Source organism: Pelophylax lessonae, assembly GCF_965119305.1.
Source record: "Pelophylax lessonae genome assembly, chromosome: 4".
NCBI classification, from domain to species: domain Eukaryota; kingdom Metazoa; phylum Chordata; class Amphibia; order Anura; family Ranidae; genus Pelophylax; species Pelophylax lessonae.
The window spans coordinates 634400087-634420698 of NC_138771.1; the positions used below are offsets into that span (position 1 = coordinate 634400087).

General features: G+C 45.9%; 1 protein-coding gene across 1 annotated transcript in view; it reads left to right on the top strand.

The window, feature by feature from the left end:
- TNFSF13 (TNF superfamily member 13) overlaps nucleotides 1-19722 on the top strand; it is a 76467-nt gene extending 56745 nt beyond the window's left edge. Inside the window, exons 3-6 of the mRNA XM_082254662.1 lie at nucleotides 14345-14392; nucleotides 17165-17283; nucleotides 17370-17517; nucleotides 18924-19722. Coding sequence (XP_082110788.1) covers nucleotides 14345-14392; nucleotides 17165-17283; nucleotides 17370-17517; nucleotides 18924-19033 — 425 coding nt within the window. The 3' untranslated portion in view covers nucleotides 19034-19722. The remainder of the gene's footprint in view (nucleotides 1-14344; nucleotides 14393-17164; nucleotides 17284-17369; nucleotides 17518-18923) is intronic.
- The last annotated feature ends 890 nt before the right edge of the window (nucleotides 19723-20612 follow it).

A 20612-nucleotide genomic window follows, 5' to 3' on the forward strand; every position in this document is an offset into this window, starting at 1 on the left:
CCGTAGCATGTTTTATGCATGCTACAGGTATGCCACTTTACAGGCACATTAACCACTTTAGCCCCGGAGGATTTGGCTGCTCAATGACCAGGCCATATTTTGCGAATTCGGCACTGCGTGATTTTAACCGACAATTGCACGGTCCTGCGACGCTGTACCCAAACAATATTGACCTCCTTTTTTTCCCACAAACAGAACTTTCTTTTGGTGGTATTTGATCACCTGTGCGATTTTTATTTTTTGCGCTATAAAAAAAGAGAGACAATTTTGAAAAAATAACAGTATTTTTCACATTTTTTTATATGAAATTCTAAAAAAAAAAAAAAAAAAAATCAAAATTTTTGACATTTTAGGCCAATTTGTTTTCTGCTACATATTTTTGGTAAAAAAAATTACAATAAGCGTATTTTGATTGGTTTACGCAAAAGTTATTGCGTTTAATAACTACGGGAAAGATTTATGCCATTTTTATTGTTTTTTTTTTTTTTTACTAGTAATGGCGGCGATCTGCGTTTTTTTTTTTTTTTTGCGCGGCTGCAACATTGCATTGGACAGATCGGACCCCTAACTGACATTTTAGACACTTTTGGGGGTACCAGTGACATTACTGCAGTAATCAGTGCTATACATATGCACTGTTACTGTAAAAATTACACTGGCAGGGAAGGGGTTAACTGTACTGGTGATCAAGGGGTTAAATGTGTCCCTAGGGGCGTGATTCTAACTGTCAGGGGGTGTGGCTTGTGAAGTAATCACAGAGACATACGATCCTATATAGCAGGATCACATAGCCTCTGTGATCACTTCAGTGAGAATGACAGACGGCTGTGTTTATATCAACCGTCTGTCCTTCTGTCTCTGCTGCGGGAGATCGCGAGTGGCCGGCGGCCATCGGAGCCGTCGGTCACACGCGCTGGCTCCCCAGGTAACGAGCGACGTAGGGCTACGTTGCTTTGCCCAGCAGCGGCAGAGTGCCGGAGTAAATGTATGGTGGGCGGAGCGCAATTGGTTAAGGGGACTCCATGCACTATATTTAAAGTAATTTTTTATTTTTATTGTTGCACTTTAAAATCACTGCTCCTGAAAAAACAACTGCTTTAAAAAAAAAAAATGTTTTATTGATATATGTCCCCCAGGGCAGTACCCATACCCCATTAATTGCCAATTACTTGCATATAAGCCTTCAAAATGGGCACTTTTGATTTTTCCTGTTCGGCTCCCATAGACTTTAACGTCTTGCTGTTTGGATTAGAACATTTCCCCTGTTCTGGAGTTCTGCTGCGAACCGAACCGGGGGGTGTTCCGCTCATCCCTAGTGGGAAGTAAATAGAGGTGATGGTTGGTTACATTGTCAATGTTTCTGCCCTCATTATCTCACTGTCCAGGGTTAAAAGTGTTCCAGACAATTCTTCTGGTTGGCACAGGGCACTAAAGTCATTGTGAAATGCGTACTTCTCTACTTAAAGCAAGCCATGCAATGTTATCTATGAGACAGGTAATGTGCCAGTGATTAATCTTTCGTATGCAAATATACTTTAAAAACGTAATCTGTTTCCTTGTTCTGTTGCCAAAGTCAGAACAAAGCTAACATTGATCAGAAGAAGAGGAAGCGTCGTGATAGGAAGACGATGAGCAGTATAAAAAATATACTCAGTGGTTATAAAAATAGGAACCTCTGCTGAGTCTTGGATGACCCTTGACCCTGAGAAAAGCTAATGCATGTGGGCAACAGATAACGCAAAATGTTTATTTAAAAGATAAAGAAATTATAAAAATAAATGCAAGTTATTAAGGGCCTAGTCACACTTCTCTGTTCCTGTGCAATGTGTTATTATTGACATGTGTTGCAATAGGGCAGCCTATTTATTTTGGGGCTGCAAGAAACACAGGAATAAGCAGGCATGCAGAATTTTTTCCAATAGTGTGGTACCATGCATTCAGGGGAGGACTGGGCCAGGGGGCAGGGGGGCAATTGCCCCCCCCCCCCCGGGGCCGCTCTGATGCCCTGTAAAAAGGGTGCACTGCTTCTGCCACAGTCATGCCTAAAGGATTCCCGGTGAAGAGAAGTAAAAAGTCCCCACCACTGACCTACTGAGTGTGGGATGAAGATAGGGACAGAGCGCAGGCCTCCCCCCTAGCATGGATGGTGTAAACTGTGTCTGAACAGAGGCCGGTTCCATGCCCCACTGGAGACTCTCCTCCCCCTGGCCAGCCCTGACCGAGCTGTCACAGCTCCACTCTGGCGGCAAAGTCGGTAACCCAGATTCGGCCAGTGAGTAGAGATTACCTGGCGCAGAGCTTCAGCCTGGAATGGGGGTAAGGATGAGGCCAGGAAAAGGGAGAGTGGGAGGAGGCACCATGGGCCTCTGGTTTGTACTTGCCCCCTGGGCCCAAAGTTGGCGGTCAGCCCCTGCATGCATTGCAGTGTGTTGCAACTTATGTGCATCAGAGCTATGTTGCCCTAGTGCGTTGGGGTGACAATGTACCTCATCTCAAAGGTGTGTTTCAGCCCTAAAGCTCAACTGCAAACCCCCCACCCCCCGTATTCCCCACCTATATGCGCCCTGCTGTATTTTATACTTTTCAATATATTTTTATGTGTAGCGTTACCACCCAGACCCCCACCCCCCCTTCCCCTGCAGGAACAGCTGGTCATTTGGGCCTATTTCCCCCCACTCCTAGCATGCAAAGCCAGGCAGATTTCATTTTCAGCATTCCTCCTGTAGCGTTCCGCCCCTAGAGGGCCTCTGGATTTTTTGGTCCCCTTATTTCTGCACAGCCAGGAAACACGTATTTTCCAACTTTTTTTGTTGAGGGAAAACAACTTGGTTGGGGATGAGGTATTATTGGAAGCCCAACTTGACTTGGTAAAACAATTTGAGGACAAGCTTCCTTCACTATGTACACAAAAATTACAGATCCTGGACCAGTGGTTCTCAAACTGTGTGCCGCGGCACACTAGTGTGCCTCGAAAGATTTGCAGGTGTGCTGTGGGAGTTTTGAAAAATATTTTGGGGAGCCCTAACAGTGGTCAGACCCACAGGGCCAGGGTGGGAAGACTTGATGGCAGTCTGCAAGTGTTGGAGCGCAGCATGACGTGCAGCGCCCGCCGGAAGTGGATCACCAGGAGGAAATGACGCAGCGCATTTCAGAACATGCGCGGTAGTCCACAGTGAGGACGTAACGCCCCTTTCTCAAGCTCTCCGAGAGCCCAAGCCCTCTGCCAACTTCACCAGAACTACGGAAGCACCTTTTTATTATGATGTGCCTGTATACTTCCTCCCTCATGTGAGTGGATATCTGTTGATTCTTTTAGGCTACATTCACACCTGAGCGTAGCGTTTTTCGCGCGTTTTTTACCGCGATTTTACCGCGATTTTTGCGGCGTTTTTTACCGCGATTTTACCGCGATTTTTGTGCAGGCGTTTTTAGATTGAATAGAGATCAATGGAAAACGCCTGTAATCTGCCCAAAAAGAAGCTCATGTACTTTTTTGAGCGTTGGGCGTTTTGTATACAGCTTCAAAACGCTCAGATGTGAACAGGGGCCATTGAAATGAATAGGATTTGTCTTGTTGGGCGTTTTGAGAGCTGATCCTAGAGCAGAAAAACGCCCCAAAAACGCCCCAAAACGCCTACATGTGAACGGAGCCTTAATAAATGTTGTGAGATACTACTCTTACACTTAATAGTTAAATATATATGTAAAAACTTATGTTCTTCACCACAAAAATTGTTAAATCTTTTCAGGCATGCCATAAAAAATTTTTGATCTTTTTTGGTGCGCCGCAAGACAAAAAAAATGGAGAAACACTGTCCTGGACGGTACTCCCTTCAGAGTGATATCATTTTTTGAAGAATCAACAGCAAAAGTTCCTCTGTATGGAGCTCTATGTCCCCTAGGTGAAATATAGCAAAGTCCCCACACTTACAGGAGCTCTATGTTAAGGCGACCAGATTCTTCAAATAAAATCCGGGGACATTTTTCTTTTTTGTTTATTGGCAAATGGCACAGGACAGCATAATACACGGAGCGCTGGGCACAGGAGTGCATAATACACAGAGCGCTGGGCACAGTACTGCATAATACAAAAAGCGCTGGGCACAGGACTGCATAATACACAGAGCGCTGGGTACAGGACTGCATAATACACAGGGCGCTGGGCACAGGACTACATACTACACAAAGCACTGGGCACAAGACTGCATAATACACAGAGCGCTGGATAAAGGACTGCATAATACACAGAGTGCTAGGTACAGGACTGCATAATACACAGAGCGCTGGGTACAGGACTGCATAATACACAGAGTGCTGGGTACAGGACTGCATAATACACATCGCTGGGCACAGGACTGCATAATACACAGGGCGCTGGGCACAGGACTACATACTACACAAAGCACTGGGCACAGGACTGCATAACACACAGAGCGCTGGGCACAGGACTGTATAATACACAGAGTGCTGGGCACAGGACTGTATAATACACAGAGCGCTAGGCACAAGACTACATAATACACAGAGCACTGGGCAGAGGTCTACATAATACACAGAGCGCTGGTCACAAGACTACATAATACACAGAGCACTGGGCAGAGGTCTACATAATACACAGAGCGCTGGGCACAGAACTACATACTACACAGAGCACTGGGAACAGGACTGCACAATACACAGAGCGCTGGACACAGGACTACATAATACACAGAGTGCTGGGCATAGGACTGCATGTTACACAGAGCGCTGGGCACAGGACTACATACTACACAGAGCACTGGGAACAGGACTGCATAATACACAGAGCGCTGGGCACAGTACTACATTATACACAGAGCATTGAGCACAGGACTACATAATACACAGTGCTGTGCACAGGATTACATACTACACAGAGCACTGGGCACAGGACTGCATTATACACAGAGCGCTGGGCACAGGACTACATAATACACAGAGCACTGGGCAGAGGACTACATAATACACAGAGCGCTGGGCACAGGACTACATACTACACAGAGCACTGGGCACATGACTGCATAATACACAGAGCGCTGGGCACAGGACTGCAAAATACACAGAGCGCTGGGAACAGGACTACCTAATACACAGAGCACTGGGCAGAGGCCTACATAATACACAGAGCACTGGACACAGGACTACATAATACACAGAGCGCTGAGCACAGGACTACATAATACACAGAGCACTGAGCACAGGACTACATAATACACAGAAAGGTGGGTGCAGGACTACATAATACACAGAGCGCTGGGCACAGGACTACATAATACACAGAGCGCTGAGCACAGGACTGCATAATACCTAGAGCCCTGGGCAAAGGACTGCATAACACAGAGCGCTGGGCACAGGACTACATAAAACACAGAGCGCTGGGCACAGGACTACATAATAGACAGAGCTCTGGGTACGGGCTGTATCTCAGCCAGCATAGGATGCCTTGTCTATGTTAATCCGGCTCTGAATCTAGGGACAAAATCGGGGAAAGACTTGGTCTGGGAACAGTGTCCTCAGCCCAAGGACTGTCCCCGGAAACCAAGGGCATCTGGTCACCCTAATCTATATCATCTTTTTAAAACCAGTAAAGCATCCAACAGTATACAGGAGTACTGTGTCCCCCTGGTAGAAATAGCAAAGTCCCAGACCGTATGCAGGAGCACTGTGTCCCCTTAACAACTGGAAGGCCATAGTTTGAAGACTCCTGACTTAGTAGAACCTCACAAAGTCCCAACACTTGCAGGAAATACCAGCCCACCTGGCTGCCTTGAAAAGTGTCCCAGAGCAAGGGTTTTAGGTTATCTGTGACATTGTACCTGTGAAAGAAAGCTGGATAATGCATCTGGTAGCCTTCTCCCTTGTAGGCCCTGGGGGTGTAGAGGTCCCTTGAATCCTGCTGCCTTGGATAAGATTGCTGTTCAGGCCTCCTGCTGGGCAGATCTTCTGCCTGAAGATTGGTCAAAATTCCCATCAATATTCAGGCTCTGCCTCTATACCTCGGCCCACTAGTTTCTAGAAGTTTCAGTGGACCTCCAGAACCAGGGGGAGGTTAAAAAGGCCTGGTCTGCGGAGCCTTCCAACCTGACCTTAAGCTGAACCCAAACCAACTTCCCAGACTCGGTCAGCATAAATGTACCTACCTAGACTGTACACTAGAGGGTGCCACATTCCTTTGGCTGAAGAATCAGTCTAGGGCACATGTGTCAAACACAGGGCCCGCAGGCTGATTTCAGCCCTTAAGGCCATTTCTTGTGGCACCTCTCCTGCAGCGCTGGCACCCCCCTTATCTCCGCTCCTACCTTGTCTCAGCAGTCAGCGGCAGAGTGGTGGACATAACTCCTTCACCAGATCCTGCCCTTCTCTGTGCAGCCGCAGAGAGGCTCGTCTCTGCCCACAAACCCCGACCCAGCAGTCAGCAGCAGAGAGGACAGGACTCCTCCTACAGATCCTGCACCTCTTTGTGCAGCTGAAGCGCCACCTACTCTTTGAATCCGCTGCTCCCAGCATTCAGCAGACTTAGGCAGCTGACTCCTGCCCTCCTTGGGTCCTCCTCCAGACCCTGCACTTTCTGCTTCCCAGCTCCACCCCAGTTTCTTTCTGACAGCAGTACAAGGTAAGGGGGGTGCACTGCGATGTAAGGGAGAGTGGGGAAACTCTTGACTTTTGATGGTGGGGGGTTTGCTCTGGACTTCTATTCTTACAGATACAACCAGCCCTTTGAGGGCAACCATAATGCTGATGTGGTCTGCAATGAAATTGAGTTTGACATCCCTAGGTCTAGGGGTTTCTTTTTTGGGTTTTTATTAGGAACAGGAACTTGGGCTAGGGATTATGGGATATCCCGAAACTGTAGAACTTGAGGACTGCTAGGCTTCTAACTGCTCTGTCCAAAAATGCTGGTGGTATTACACAACCTTAGGCTGCACTGTGCTTTCTCCTGGCTGACTAGATAGATGCAGATAGATGGCATATCACAAATTCAGAAACCAGAAGTCCGCCTTCCAGCCTCATAGGACCAAACGGTTGACAGTACTAGCTGACACATTTCGGGGGACTGGTCCCCTTTTTCGAGCAAAGATGTGTCAGCTGGTGCTCTCCGCTGTTTGGTCCTATGAGGCTGGTTTCTGGATTCATGAAATGCCAGCTATCTGCTTTGGTTTTTGAGCATAATTTGTATCTTCCGTTTTATAATAAAGTGCTGTGGATAATGCACTAGGATTTTGTGCCCTTTTGTGCTTTTTGTTGTTTGTACACTTCAAGAGTCCCCGATCTGAGGAGGGCTGCACCGCCAGTATCATCCAGTCCGTGTTGTACAGTGGTCATTGTATTTGCACATCTGAAGTCCAGCTTCTCTGTGAATTCTTAGTGCTGTCAAGTTATAGTTTTTTGGCCACCCCAGCTAAGCCTTCCTGGGTTCTTGATGTTTTCAAAAAGGGCTCCTCAGCTTCCTCGCTGTCTCACTCCCTGCCTCAGGGGCAGAGCCCCTAGCACAGGGGTCTCCCCCAGAAGGCTGGACCCTGGAACTCTACCCCTTGCTGCCAGTCCACAGAATATGTATAGGTTCTTCCTCCACCCTCTGGGCACACCTCCCCAGGGATTGGCTGGTGTTCCATAAATATTTAGGCTGCCTGTCCTGTTCTCCCTCCCACCATACTTTTAGAAATCTCTAGACCAGGGGTGTCAAACTCAATTTCATCACGGGCCGCATCAGCTTTATGGTTGCCCCCAAAGGGCTGGTTATATCTGTAAGATTATATGTCCAGAGCACCCCACGCACCCTTACATGAGATGTCAAGAGCCCCCCCACTATCAGCAGTCAAGAGTCACCCACCCTTCCTTACATCACAATGCACACCCTTTCCTTGTGCTGCTGCCAGGAAGAAGATTCGGTGGATCTGGGAAGAAGTGCAGGGTCTGGAGGAGAACCAGAGGAGGGCTGGAGTCAGCTTCCAGAGTCTGCTGAATGCTGAGACCGGGAGGGGGGGGGCAGAGGCAAGGTGGTGTTGCGGCTGCACAGAGAGGTGCAGGATCTGTAGGAGGAGTTCTGCCCTCCTCTCTGCTGCAGACTGCTGAGAAGGGGGGGCAGAGACGAGCCTTTCTGCAGCTGCACAGGATCTGGCAAGGGAGCTCTGTCCTCTCTTCTGCCAACTATAGAGACAAGGTGGGGGCAGAGACAAGGGGGGTGCCACAGCTGCAGGAGAGATGCAAGGACCACATGAAATGACCTGGGGGGCCACATTCTGCCCACGGGCCTTGTGTTTGACACATGGGCTCTAGACAGACACTGAACAGACCCTGCTTCACTGTTTACAGAGGAGCTAACCAAATTTGCCTGGCAGCCTACTCCAATCTAGGGTGCTACATATACTTTTTCAGATGTGGAGTGGACCTCTGTGATGTAGAGATTGACACTGGATCATTGTATGTGAGTGCAGGGCGCTGTAGTGATGAACTCTTTAGGGGTGCATGACAACCTGTACTCACAGGATGTCCTTACTATTTCAGGTTGAATTTGGCTGGGCCCCATTTAACCCAGAATACAGAGGACAACTAATGGCACTATTCTATTAGTCATTGGTTTATTAGTCATACACCCCTTTTCATGACCATGAGCCTTCGACACCTACCATGACAGCACCGGGCCTGCAGGTGGGACAGGAGAGCCCGTGAACGAGGCGAGGGGGGGGTCGCATGAGGGGGGGAGGCCCAATGCGGTGCTTTTGGAAGTGATCAGAGACTTTACAGCCACTTGTATTTCTTCCCCATTGAAAGCTGAGAGTTGGCTTGTTAAAAGCACATGTCTGCATCATATTAAAAATCTGACCCCTGAAGAAGGGTACGCTTGAAACGCGTTGGGTCTCTCTGGAACGCATGTGCTCATGTAGTCACTTTTGCATATGACCAACCCTTGTTAGCCATGATTCATGTAGTTCTTTTTAACCTTGGCATATCTACTGTATGCAATTGCATATATGCTATTTTAAAGTGTTTGTACAATAAAATTATACGTACTTTTTATTTGAATTCATATATTCATTTAGATGTTCAGGTCGCCCACATAATCCCACACCCTAAGGGAAATTTTGCTTGCTATAATTTTCGGGATGATGGCCACTTACATCTGGCTGGGGATTCAGATTTTAATGCCCCCCCATCCTGTCGCCCTAAGGCGGCTCCCTAAGCTGCCCTTATGGTTGCATCAGCCCTGCCTGAGCTTTAAACATCAGCATATACAACAAAGAACCCCTCTAAAATGGGACTTTTGAGGGCAATAATAAACAAAAAATTTATGAAAATTCTAATGAGTATAGAGAAACTACAAAGAGAAAAAAGGAAAAAAGATTCTCAAAACAATCCAAAGTTTATTTCCTGAGATGTATAAAAATACATACAAACAGAGAACAAACTCTGGAGTGATTAAAACAATTCCTCGTGGTTGACCATTGACATACACAACACTTGACAGTGGAGAAGACAATATACAAAGACAAGCAGCTGAGCCCCGATGCGTTTTGAAAATAATGAGGTCAAATTCTTCCTCAGGGGTCTACATGAGCATAGGTATGTATAAATGTCCACTTCCAATCCCAGATGCTCAGATGTGTAGAGTAAACCGCATAATTAAAAGAATCAAGCCCAAGATGTTCCGTGCAAGGCTGAAAAAGGTCAGTGCCAGAGTGGGCCGCAGACCAGGATCCAAATGTCCAGAGGGGAAGCCCATTTATGCCCCTCGTGGACGCTGGGGGGGGTTTTGGATCCTGGTCTGCGGCCCACTCTGGCACTGACCTTTTTCAGCCTTGCATGAAACATCTTGGGCTTGATTCTTTTAATTACGTGGTTTACTCTACACATCTGAGCATCTGGGACTGGAAGTAGACATTTACAGTGCCTTGCGAACGTATTCGGCCCCCTTGAACTTTGCGACCTTTTGCCACATTTCAGGCTTCAAACATAAAGATATAAAACTGTAATTTTTTGTGAAGAATCAACAACAAGTGGGACACAATCATGAAGTGGAACGAAATGTATTGGATATTTCAAACTTTGTTAACAAATAAAAAACTGAAAAATTGGGCGTGCAAAATTATTCAGCCCCTTTACTTTCAGTGCAGCAAACTCTCTCCAGAAGTTCAGTGAGGATCTCTGAATGATCCAATGTTGACCTAAATGACTAATGATGATAAATAGAATCCACCTGTGTGTAATGAAGTCTCCGTATAAATGCACCTGCACTGTGATAGTCTCAGAGGTCCGTTTAAAGCGCAGAGAGCATCATGAAGAACAAGGAACACACCAGGCAGGTCCGAGATACTGTTGGGGAGAAGTTTAAAGCTGAATTTGGATACAAAAAGATTTCCCAAGCTTTAAACATCCCAAGGAGCACTGTGCAAGCGATAATATTGAAATGGAAGGAGTATCAGACCACTGCAAATCTACGAAGACCTGGCCGTCCCTCTAAACTTTCAGCTCATACAAGGAGAAGACTGATCAGAGATGCAGCCAAGAGGCCCATGATCACTCTGGATGAACTGCAGAGATCTACAGCTGAGGTGGGAGACTCTGTCCATAGGACAACAATCAGTCGTATACTGCACAAATCTGGTCTTTATGGAAGAGTGGCAAGAAGAAAGCCATTTCTTAAAGATATCCATAAAAAGTGTCATTTAAAGTTTGCCACAAGCCACCTGGGAGACACACCAAACATGTGGAAGAAGGTGCTCTGCTCAGATGAAACCAAAATCGAATTTTTTGGCAACAATGCAAAACGTTACGTTTGGCGTAAAAGCAGCACAGCTCACCCTGAACACACCATCCGCACTGTCAAACATGGTGGTGGCAGCATCATGGTTTGGGCCTGCTTTTCTTCAGCAGGGACAGGGAAGATGGTTAAAATTGATGGGAAGATGGATGGAGCCAAATACAGGACCATTCTGGAAGAAAACCTGATGGAGTCTGCAAAAGACCTGAGACTGGGACGGAGATTTGTCTTCCAACAAGACAATGATCCAAAACATAAAGCAAAATCTACAATGGAATGGTTCACAAATAAACATATCCAGGTGTTAGAATGGCCAAGTCAAAGTCCAGACCTGAATCCAACCGAGAATCTGTGGAAAGAACTGAAAATTGCTGTTCACAAACGCTCTCCATCTAATCTCACCGAGCTGTTTTGCAAGGAGGAATGGGCAAAAATTTCAGTCTCTCGATGTGCAAAACGGATAGAGACATACCCCAAGCGACTTACAGCTGTAATCACAGCAAAAGGTGGCGCTACAAAGTATTAACTTAAGGGGGCTGAATAATTTTGCACGCCCAATTTTTCAGTTTTTTATTTGTTAAAAAAGTTTGAAATATCCAATAAATGTCGTTCCACTTCATGATTGTGTCCCACTTGTTGTTGATTCTTCACAAAAAATTACAGTTTTATATCTTTATGTTTGAAGCCTGAAATGTGGCAAAAGGTCGAAAAGTTTAAGGGGGTCGAATACTTTCGCAAGGCACTGTATACATACCTATGCTCATATAGACCCCTGGGGAAGAATTTGGCCTCATTATTTTCGAAACGCGTTGGGTCTCAGCTGCTAGTCTATGTATATTGTCTTCTCCACGGTCAGGTGTTGTGTATGTCAATGGTCAACCGCATGGAATTGTTTTAATCACTCCAGAGTTTGTTCTCTGGTTATAAGTATTTTTATATGTCTCAGGAAATAAACTTTGGTTTGTTTTGAGAATCTTTTCCCCTTTTTTCTCTTTGTACTTTTTCTATACTCATTTGAATTTTCATATATTTTTTGTTTATTATTGCCCTCAAAAGTCCAGTTTTAGAGGGGTTCTTTGTTGTATTCAGCGATTTTGAGAAGTGGGCACGTTAACCTCTAATTGGCCATGGTTGAAGGCAATAAACATCAGCATATAACCTAACCTAACCTGTCCCTGAAATTGTTATCTGGATGTTTGGAAGCTTAGCCTTGTAAACATCAATGGCCTCCAGCTGGGCCACAATATGACACCAGGCGTATGTTTTCCTCCATTCGCTGCCTGCTGCCTCTGTTAGGAGAGCTCAGTGTCTACTCCAGCCTGCCCCCTGGTCCTACACACAGGAAATTGCAAGATGTGGGTGAATTTATGCATCTAGATCAGGGGTGTCAAACTTAATTTAATCGCGGGCCGCATCAGCATTATGATTGCCCTCCAAAGGGCCGGTTGTATCTGTAAGACTAGATGTCCAGAGCATCCCCTACCCTTACATAAGACGTCAAGAGCCTCTCCACCATCAAAAGTTGAGTCCCCCACCCTCCCTTACATCACAGTGCACCTCCCTTACCTTGTGGTGCTGCTGGGAAGAAGCTGGAGACATTGCTGGAAAGCAGAAAGTATAAGGTCTGGAGGAGGACTGGAGCTCTCCTGCAGCTACAGTAGAGGTGCGAGGGCCACATAAAATGGCCTGGAGGGCCAGATTCGGCCCGCGGGCCTTGTGTTTGACACCTGTGATCTAGATCAAGCATGTCCAACCTGGGGCCCGAAACCACAGGCAATGCGGCCAACTGCCCCCTGACAATTTTTTTTTTGCTTGGGGAGGAAGGAAGTCGAGTCGGGGGAACGGCCACAGAGGCTGCTTCAGAGGGGATCATCCACTAGTTGTGTTAAATTAGTCCTGGGGGGGGGGGGGCGCAGCAGCACGAGAAGGGCACAGCTGCGTTTTATTACTTATATACCTTAACTATAGTATATATTTTATATGCGGCCCGAGAAAATTTCTCTACACTCAATGTGGCCCAGAGAAGCCAAAAGGTTGGACACCCATGATCTAGATAAAGTCTATATAATAGGGGTGGTCTATAGAGAAATATTAAAGCAGAACTAAACTCATTGATTAACAGTTTCAAAAGGCATGCTGGGATGGCAGCTTCTTCGGCTGAAAAGGTTAGGAGGGTTTAGTTTCACTTTAAAAAATGTCTGTAGAGAAAAATGTAAAAAATGGTTGGGAGGAAGGCCTTTTTTTTCTGTGGGCGACAATAGACCTTCTTCTTGTACCGTCTCATCCTACCATCAGTGTATAACCACTTACCGCATACTGACGTACCCATACGTCGGCAGACTTTGCGGGGGTATACCGGGATGATGCCTCTAGCTAGAGACATCATCCCGGTACCGTGGTTTGAAGCCGACGGTCGGCTTTCCGTCGGTAACGACCGATGAGGCTCGGGAGCCGCTCGATCGTTACCCGGGTGAGCGGGAGGGGACGTTCCCCCCCCTCCCGCCGCCTTCCGTGGCTTTGCTCGGGGCTCCCGTCCCACCGGGAGCCCCGAGCACCCAGCCGGCACGTCCGCCGGCTGGATGGAGTCCCGATGAATGCCGGAAACGGCATCGATCAGGTCTCCGATGACGTAACCCGGAGGCGGCGTCCATGACGTCACTTCCGGGTTACTGGCTGCAAAAGGCGGCAGATTTGAAAAACGGCTGTATGCAAAAATGCAGTTTTCGGCGTTTTGCATACAGGGAAGTGTAGTGGAGGGGGTTGGGGTCTTTTAGACCCTCGATCCCTCCATAAAGTGTACCTGTCACAAGATATCGGTGTCACAAGGGATGTTTACATTGCTTGTGACAGCAATAAAAGTGATCAGATTTTTTTTATTTTTTTTAAACCTGTAATAAAGTTAAAAAAAAAGAAAAAATAAATAGGAAAAAAAAAAAATTTAGCCGCCCCCGTCACCGTTAGCTCGCGCACAAAAAAAAACGTATACGGAAGTCGAGCCGCGACTGAAATCGCTGTTCAAACCACACATGTGAGGTATCGCCGCGATCGCCAGAGCGAGAGCAATAATTTTAAAAAAGAGCTACACTCTAACTCTAAACTGGTAACCGTTAAATAAATTTAAAGCGTTGCAGATTGAGATCTCTATTGACCGTAGTTTGTCGCCACCCCACGGGGGGGGGGCGCAATTTTAAACCGTAACATGTTGGGTATCTATTTACTCGGCGTGACATCATCTTTCACAATATACAAAAAAAAAATGGGCTAACTTTACTGTTTAGTATTTTTTAAATGCAGTGAAATGTGATTTTTCAAATTTTTTCCAAAAAAATGGCGTTTTAAAGACCGCTGCGCAAATACCGGGTGACAAAAAATTTTGCAATGACCGACATTTTATTCTCCAGAGTCTTTGCTAAAAAAATATATATAATGTTTGGGGGTTCTAAGTAGTTTTCTAGGAAAAAATACTGATTTTAACTTGTAAACAAAAAGTGTCCGAAATAGGGCTGGGGCTTCAGTGGATAAAGATTGTCACTGCTTGTTTTCAATACACTGTGCTGTCTTTTTCAGGAAAACGTGCTGTTCTTCACCTGGTAGCCGAGTCAGTATCTTCAATTGGTGAGACCATTTTCCAAAATAAGTATCCTTCTCTCTTCCCTCTTTTATCACCCAGAGGTTGGCCATGTTAAAACACAAGCTATTTCTCTCCCTCCCTTACCTGCCTGCCATCTTTAACCTAGAATGAGAGTGTTGTCCTCAATTGTTAGCAGCCATGGGCACCAAAACACCTAATCTTAGCTGTTGGACATTGGACATGCTGGTGAACATCGCTTTTTCCTTAGTGGCCAACCATTGTGCCCATGATTAGATACCAGTAGCAAGAGGACACCCATAGATAAAGATTAGATTACTGACAAGTTCTTTTTAGAAAGAAAATCTAGCAGGAAGTTATTTTAAACTTTGTATGTCTTTTCTAAAAATGAAGGTTCTTTTCCTGCCAGATAGCATTTTTTTTCCAATTGTAGAGCAGCACATGCACAGCTCAGTATACAACTTCAGCATGCTGCCCGTGTCAGGATAACGTTTTTCCTGTATGTCGGAATACAGTTATTCCTGTACACAGGCATGTGAGTTACGTCACTGGGAGGGCTTGCCATGTAACCTTAAAATATTATTTGATAAAGCAGGCAAACCCACTATATAGCAAATAAAGTAGCGCAAATATGTGAAATCATGCAGGCTTAGGAAATTAATTAAATCCACAAAAGTCCCACAGTCCTCCAATTCGGAGTATAAGTAGATGTGCGTACCAAATAAAAGGTCCCGGTGATTGTGCGGACTAAGATGGGATCACCACTTACTCCACCACCAAGTAACCAAAGATGAAATAAAAATGGCCACTCACCAGAACACAGTGCTTATTCACTCTCGTGAATAAGCAGACATGACATTAGGTATAGGGTCCAGTAAGACATCCACCTCCAGTAGGCCAATCCCAAGAACAACGAAGCTCCAGTACATGTGGAAGAAATAACAGCCTCCACTAGTGCAACATTGCATAAACCATTTATACTTATAAAACGATAAAACAATTGCACTCACTTGCATGTCATAAAATACAGGCACATCATGACCATAATCAGTGCGGAAAGCAGCCGCAGTACACACAACTTGGCTCCACGCCAAGGCAGGGAACGCCAGAAGCTTCCGTCACCACAAATCCAGTAGTAGGGTACGCCGCCTGGCCACGCCCCGTTTGATATGTAACCTGATGGTGGGGAGGATAGGGTACTTATTAAAGGGAAACTGTAATTTAATCCATAAAGGGCGACAGCCCTCCAAGCAAGGTATATCCACCTATTCACAATCCTTTGCCCCTGCTTGCCAGAATCTTTGCTTTGTTGCTTTAGGTAGGGGGGAAGCATGTAAAAAACAGGGCTGAACACTGTTACGTTCATAAGGGCCTTAAAAAAAATTCCACCTTGGTAAGCTCCAATGCCATACAACACTAGAGCTTACCCAGGGTGGACTTCTGCAGTAGGGGGGCATGGGTGAGTATACTTTGGGGGGGGGGGGTGTCTCAGCAGACACTGTAATTCAGTCCTGAATAGGCAAGGTGACAGGGTCTCTTTAAAAGGTTTAGACAGGGAAGAGAGTTAGTAGTCTAAATGCAGAGCTTTTTTTCAGCTGGAACTTGGTGGAACTCAGTTCCACCACCTCTGGCTCAGGCCCTCAGCTCCCTGCTCACCACTATCACTTGTAAACACAGATGTCCAGCTTCTGTGTTTATCAGTGGCAGCTCCTCTCCCAACGGCTCCCACAGATCTGATCTCTTGAGTGGCTCCTACGGAGTGCAGGATGGGGAAAAGGGATATGAAGGGGCCTGGGGTGCAGTGCAGATTCCAAAACCCCAACTGGATGATCTCCCTGCAAGTGAGAGAAGTAAAGCCACCTACAGTGTGTGTGGGGAGGTTATAGAACTGGCTGGGTGCTTCAGCTTAATACAGCAACACAAGTAAGACATGTGGAAGGGATGAAGGAGGGAGAAGACGGGGCAGTGGAAGGGGGGTTGCATGCAGAAGTCAGAGCTGAAGAGGGGTGAAAGTGAGATGTGGATAGGGGATGCAGAGGTAAACAGCCGTGGAAGAAGGTGAAGTGCACCCCTGAACTCGGCACACTGTATGTACAGCACCACTGAACTCTGCACAATGTACGTAGAACACCCCTGAACTCTGCACATAGTGCACACCAGAACTCTGTGCTACACCCCCCCCCCCCCCACTCAGAGCTCTGCACTACACCCCCTCCCCCCCCCCAACTCAGAACTCTTTGACTACACCATTTAATGCAGTTTTTTGGGGGGGGGGGTGTTTGAAGGGTCGTGATTGAGTTCCTGCACCTATTTTCTGAGAAAAAAATCCCTGTCTAAATGGAAGACAGGACATTACACTGGCACAAAGCCTGCTAAGTGTTGGCTCTAAAAATTCTTACCACCCTCTTTAAGCTATATGTAGTGAGCTAGCAGAGCTTGGGCATCTGCAAACAATGTGCTTTACAAATTGTGAATGCAGAAGGTTGCTCGTTTGGCATGGAGACCATTCACATAATGTCTTGCATTTTTCTCCAGGAACGCAAGGCATTCTCTAATTGGCCTAGGTGGGAATTGTACTGTCCATGCCCCAGGTCTCCACCTCATCCAGTTAGGGAACAGCCTTTCGTTTATGAAGGAGGTTGAATCTCAACCTCTCTTTATAAGCATGCCCCTTGGAGAATATTTCCAGGTCCTTTATGGTGGTCTATGTGCAAAATATTGTTTAGGACTTTGTTATTGAACTCGCTTCACATCACAAGGTTTCACATCGGGCTCTCCTCTACTCTATTTTGCTTCAGACGCTGAGGACCGTACTGAAATCTCCTGGAAGACATCACTGCAGGAAGGGAAGTCACTGGAGGTCAAAGGTCGCAGTATAAGTGTTAAACATTCTGGGATATACTTAATATATAGCCAGGTGAAAGCCTCACCTGTCCTACACTAATTGTCTCCATCTTGGGATATCTGAGCTCACTCCAAAATTTTCTTTTGTTTCCACCTCAGGTCTTCTACAGAGATGTAACGTTTACTATGGGCCATCTTGTGCTACGTAGGTCTGATGACTGTTCTGGAGAGAGTGAAATCCTTCTAAGCTGTGTTCAGAGTATGCCAAGCGATAAGGAGTTGGCTTATAACACTTGCTACACTTCTGGTAAGGCCACCTCTGCTTTTATTTGTTGGAAATACCTAACATAAAAAGCCAGAAGAAGACACGAGAGGTTCCCACTTCTTCATCTTCTGTATGCCCTGGAGGCCTCTGAGTACTTAAAGCTGAATATTAGGGATGGCAGTTTATACATAGTTACATTGGTCCAGCTTGGGCCAATGTAAGTATGTATGTGCTATACCTGTGAGATCCGCGTAGACATTGTAATTAAAGTGATCTCCACTAGCTTTCGGGTCCTGTGCCAAGCAGCAGCTCTGCTGCATAATCAACATAGGAGGTCCCTTGCTCAGCATGGGCACCATTCAGGGAACACTTTGAAAGGTGGGGTGGTGATGTAAAGATCTACAGACATATAGCTGGGTGGACTGTTGGATAACAGCCAATTACACTATAGAAGGTTTCATCCCTAAATAGAATACATCACCATATTTCAAAAAGCTAGGACTTTAGATATGACTTCAGTAGTGCCCTCTACAATAACCACTAGATATAAAAAGTGTAATATTTTTATTACAACTTTGGTTAATAGAGATGCGGGGGCTTAGGGTACGGTGCAGGAGATGCAGGGGCCACGGGCATGCTGCAGGAGATGCAGGGGCTGCGGACATGGTGTAGGAGATGCAGGGCTGCGGGCATGATGCAGGGCTGTGGGCATGGTACATACAGAGCTGTGGGCATGGTACAGGAGAGGCAGTGCTGCGGGCATAGTACAGGAGATGCAGTGCTGTGGGCATGGTACAGGAGATTCTCCGGGAGAATCTCCTGTACCATACCCCCAGCACTGCATCTCCTGAGCAGATGCAGGGACTGCGGAGGGGTCTCACTTACCGTTTAGTGAGGCGCCTTGGCTCTGCATTTTAAAAGGGCGCCATCTGGCGCCAACATGTCGACGCACATGCGCCGTCTGCCTGTAAATACCTGAGCATGTACGGGCTTTCCTGAGCAGCGACGACTCATACGCAGTGTACCTGTCGGGCAGGCCGCTGCCTTTTTTTTTTTTTTTTGCGGTGCGTTTCCTGCCTAAGACCATCGGAAATATGTGTTCTTAGGCGACCCCTGTGAAAGGGTCGTTTGACCCCCAAAGGGGTCGCGACCCATAGGTTGAGAACCGCTGTCCTAGCTGGAACCCAGCCCCCTAACCTAAACCATAAATATAACACTGCCTCTCATTTTAAAGCCTAACTTCAGGTTTCATTTCACTTGAAGGTGAAGAGGTGGGAAGATGACATCACAATCTCCTCCTCAGCCAACAAGAGGAAGCCTTCTATTAATTCATAAAAATACAAAGCTTCCAGTAAATGGCTGAGGAGCGCCTAGCACTGGCAATTGACAAATTGGTGTATTTTGCTCCATTGAACTGCTTTTTAACATCAAATTTTTATTTTATTTAGGAATCTTTCGACTACAAAAAAAAAACTCCATCACTCTTCAAATACCGCGCAGAAATGCCACTCTGGATACCCATCGCCAGGCCACTTTCCTTGGTTTCATCAAGTTATAACAACAACCAGCTTGAAACATTTTCCATATCACTGCCAACTGAATGAAAGTAATAGAGGGAAAAAAATTCAACTAAAAACTAGTCATTATTTTGTCCTCGAAATGGCAGAAAATTAAAGATTTTATTAGTCTGTCCTTCTCCTGCAGGGCACTGTTCTTTTGTGCACCATAGAGGCCATTGGTGAGAAGATCAGCCATAAATTGCATAAGAATGTGTCCAAAAAAACGCCATACGTTTACAAATAGTCGTATCCACCATATTGTCATTGCTCTATCTGGTGGGCCCTACTCTAATCAACAACATGATGTAAAAAACTCTACTTTTTATGGTATTGGATACTAAGAAATCTCTCTGTTTCCTACAACCAGCTCTATTTTGCCAGTGCCAAATTTTCTGTTACATAAACCAAAACTATGTTGAATAATAAGCCGTATGTTGTTATGACCAACTGGCCGTTTATTATAGACAAAAGAGTTGGTCCTATAAATAAGGTCCGGAGCACATGGGATGGGTTCCTGTGTGATGGGTGTTTGGGCCCGCCACTTGGTAAAGATTGACCAGCTTTAATGCAGTGTAAAACATCATATACACTATATTACCAAAAGTATTGGGACGCCTGCCTTTACACACACATGAACTTTAATAGCATCCCAGTCTTAGTCTGTAGGGTTCAATATTGAGTTGGCCCACCCTTTACAGCTATAAAAGCTTCAAATCTTCTGGGAAAGCTGTCCACAAGGTTTAGGAGTGTGTCTATGGTAATGTTTGACCATTCATTTGTGAGGTCAGGCACTGATTTTGGACGAGTCTCCTCACCAGTGCAGAAAGCAAGGTCAATAAAGACATGGATGACCGAGTTTGGGGTGGAGGAACTTGGCTGGCCTGCACAGAGTCCTGACCTCAACTGGATAGAACACCTTTGGGATGACTTAGAGCGAAGACTGCGAGCCAGGCCTTCCCGTCCAAAATCAGTGCCTGACTTCACAAATGAGCTTTTGGAAGAATGGTCAAACATTCCCATAGACACACTCCTAAACCTTGTGGACAGCTTTCCCAGAAGAGTTGAAGCTGTTATAGTTGCAAAGGGTGGGCCAACTCAATATTGAACCCTACGGACTGAGACTGGGATGCCATTAAACTTCATGTGCGTGTAAAGGCAGGCATTTTAATACCTTTGGTAATAAAGTGTATATCCACTTAGTAAGCATTGATTGTAGATTGTTTGCCAAAAACATCTGAAAAGCTGCAGGTTCTGGTTGAGTTTTAGTGCAACCGTGTACCGCCAGTAACAAAAGGTGCAAATATTAATGATGTGTCACCCCGTGTGGAAGCTGGCCCAAAGATGATATGGGGGAGCCCTTCCCAACTATGGTAAATGATTTCGCCACAATCATGTACATAGCCTAAATTTAGGTTTTATGCAATTATATTTTCTGTTTTTAGATGAATATGACTAATATGAGAAATAAAATTGGATGTACTTTTTGTATTCCTTTCCTCAATTTTATATCTAATGAAAAATTCTGGCCTATTGATATTTCACTTACGAATGGGCTCTGGTGGCCTCCCTGCCATACCC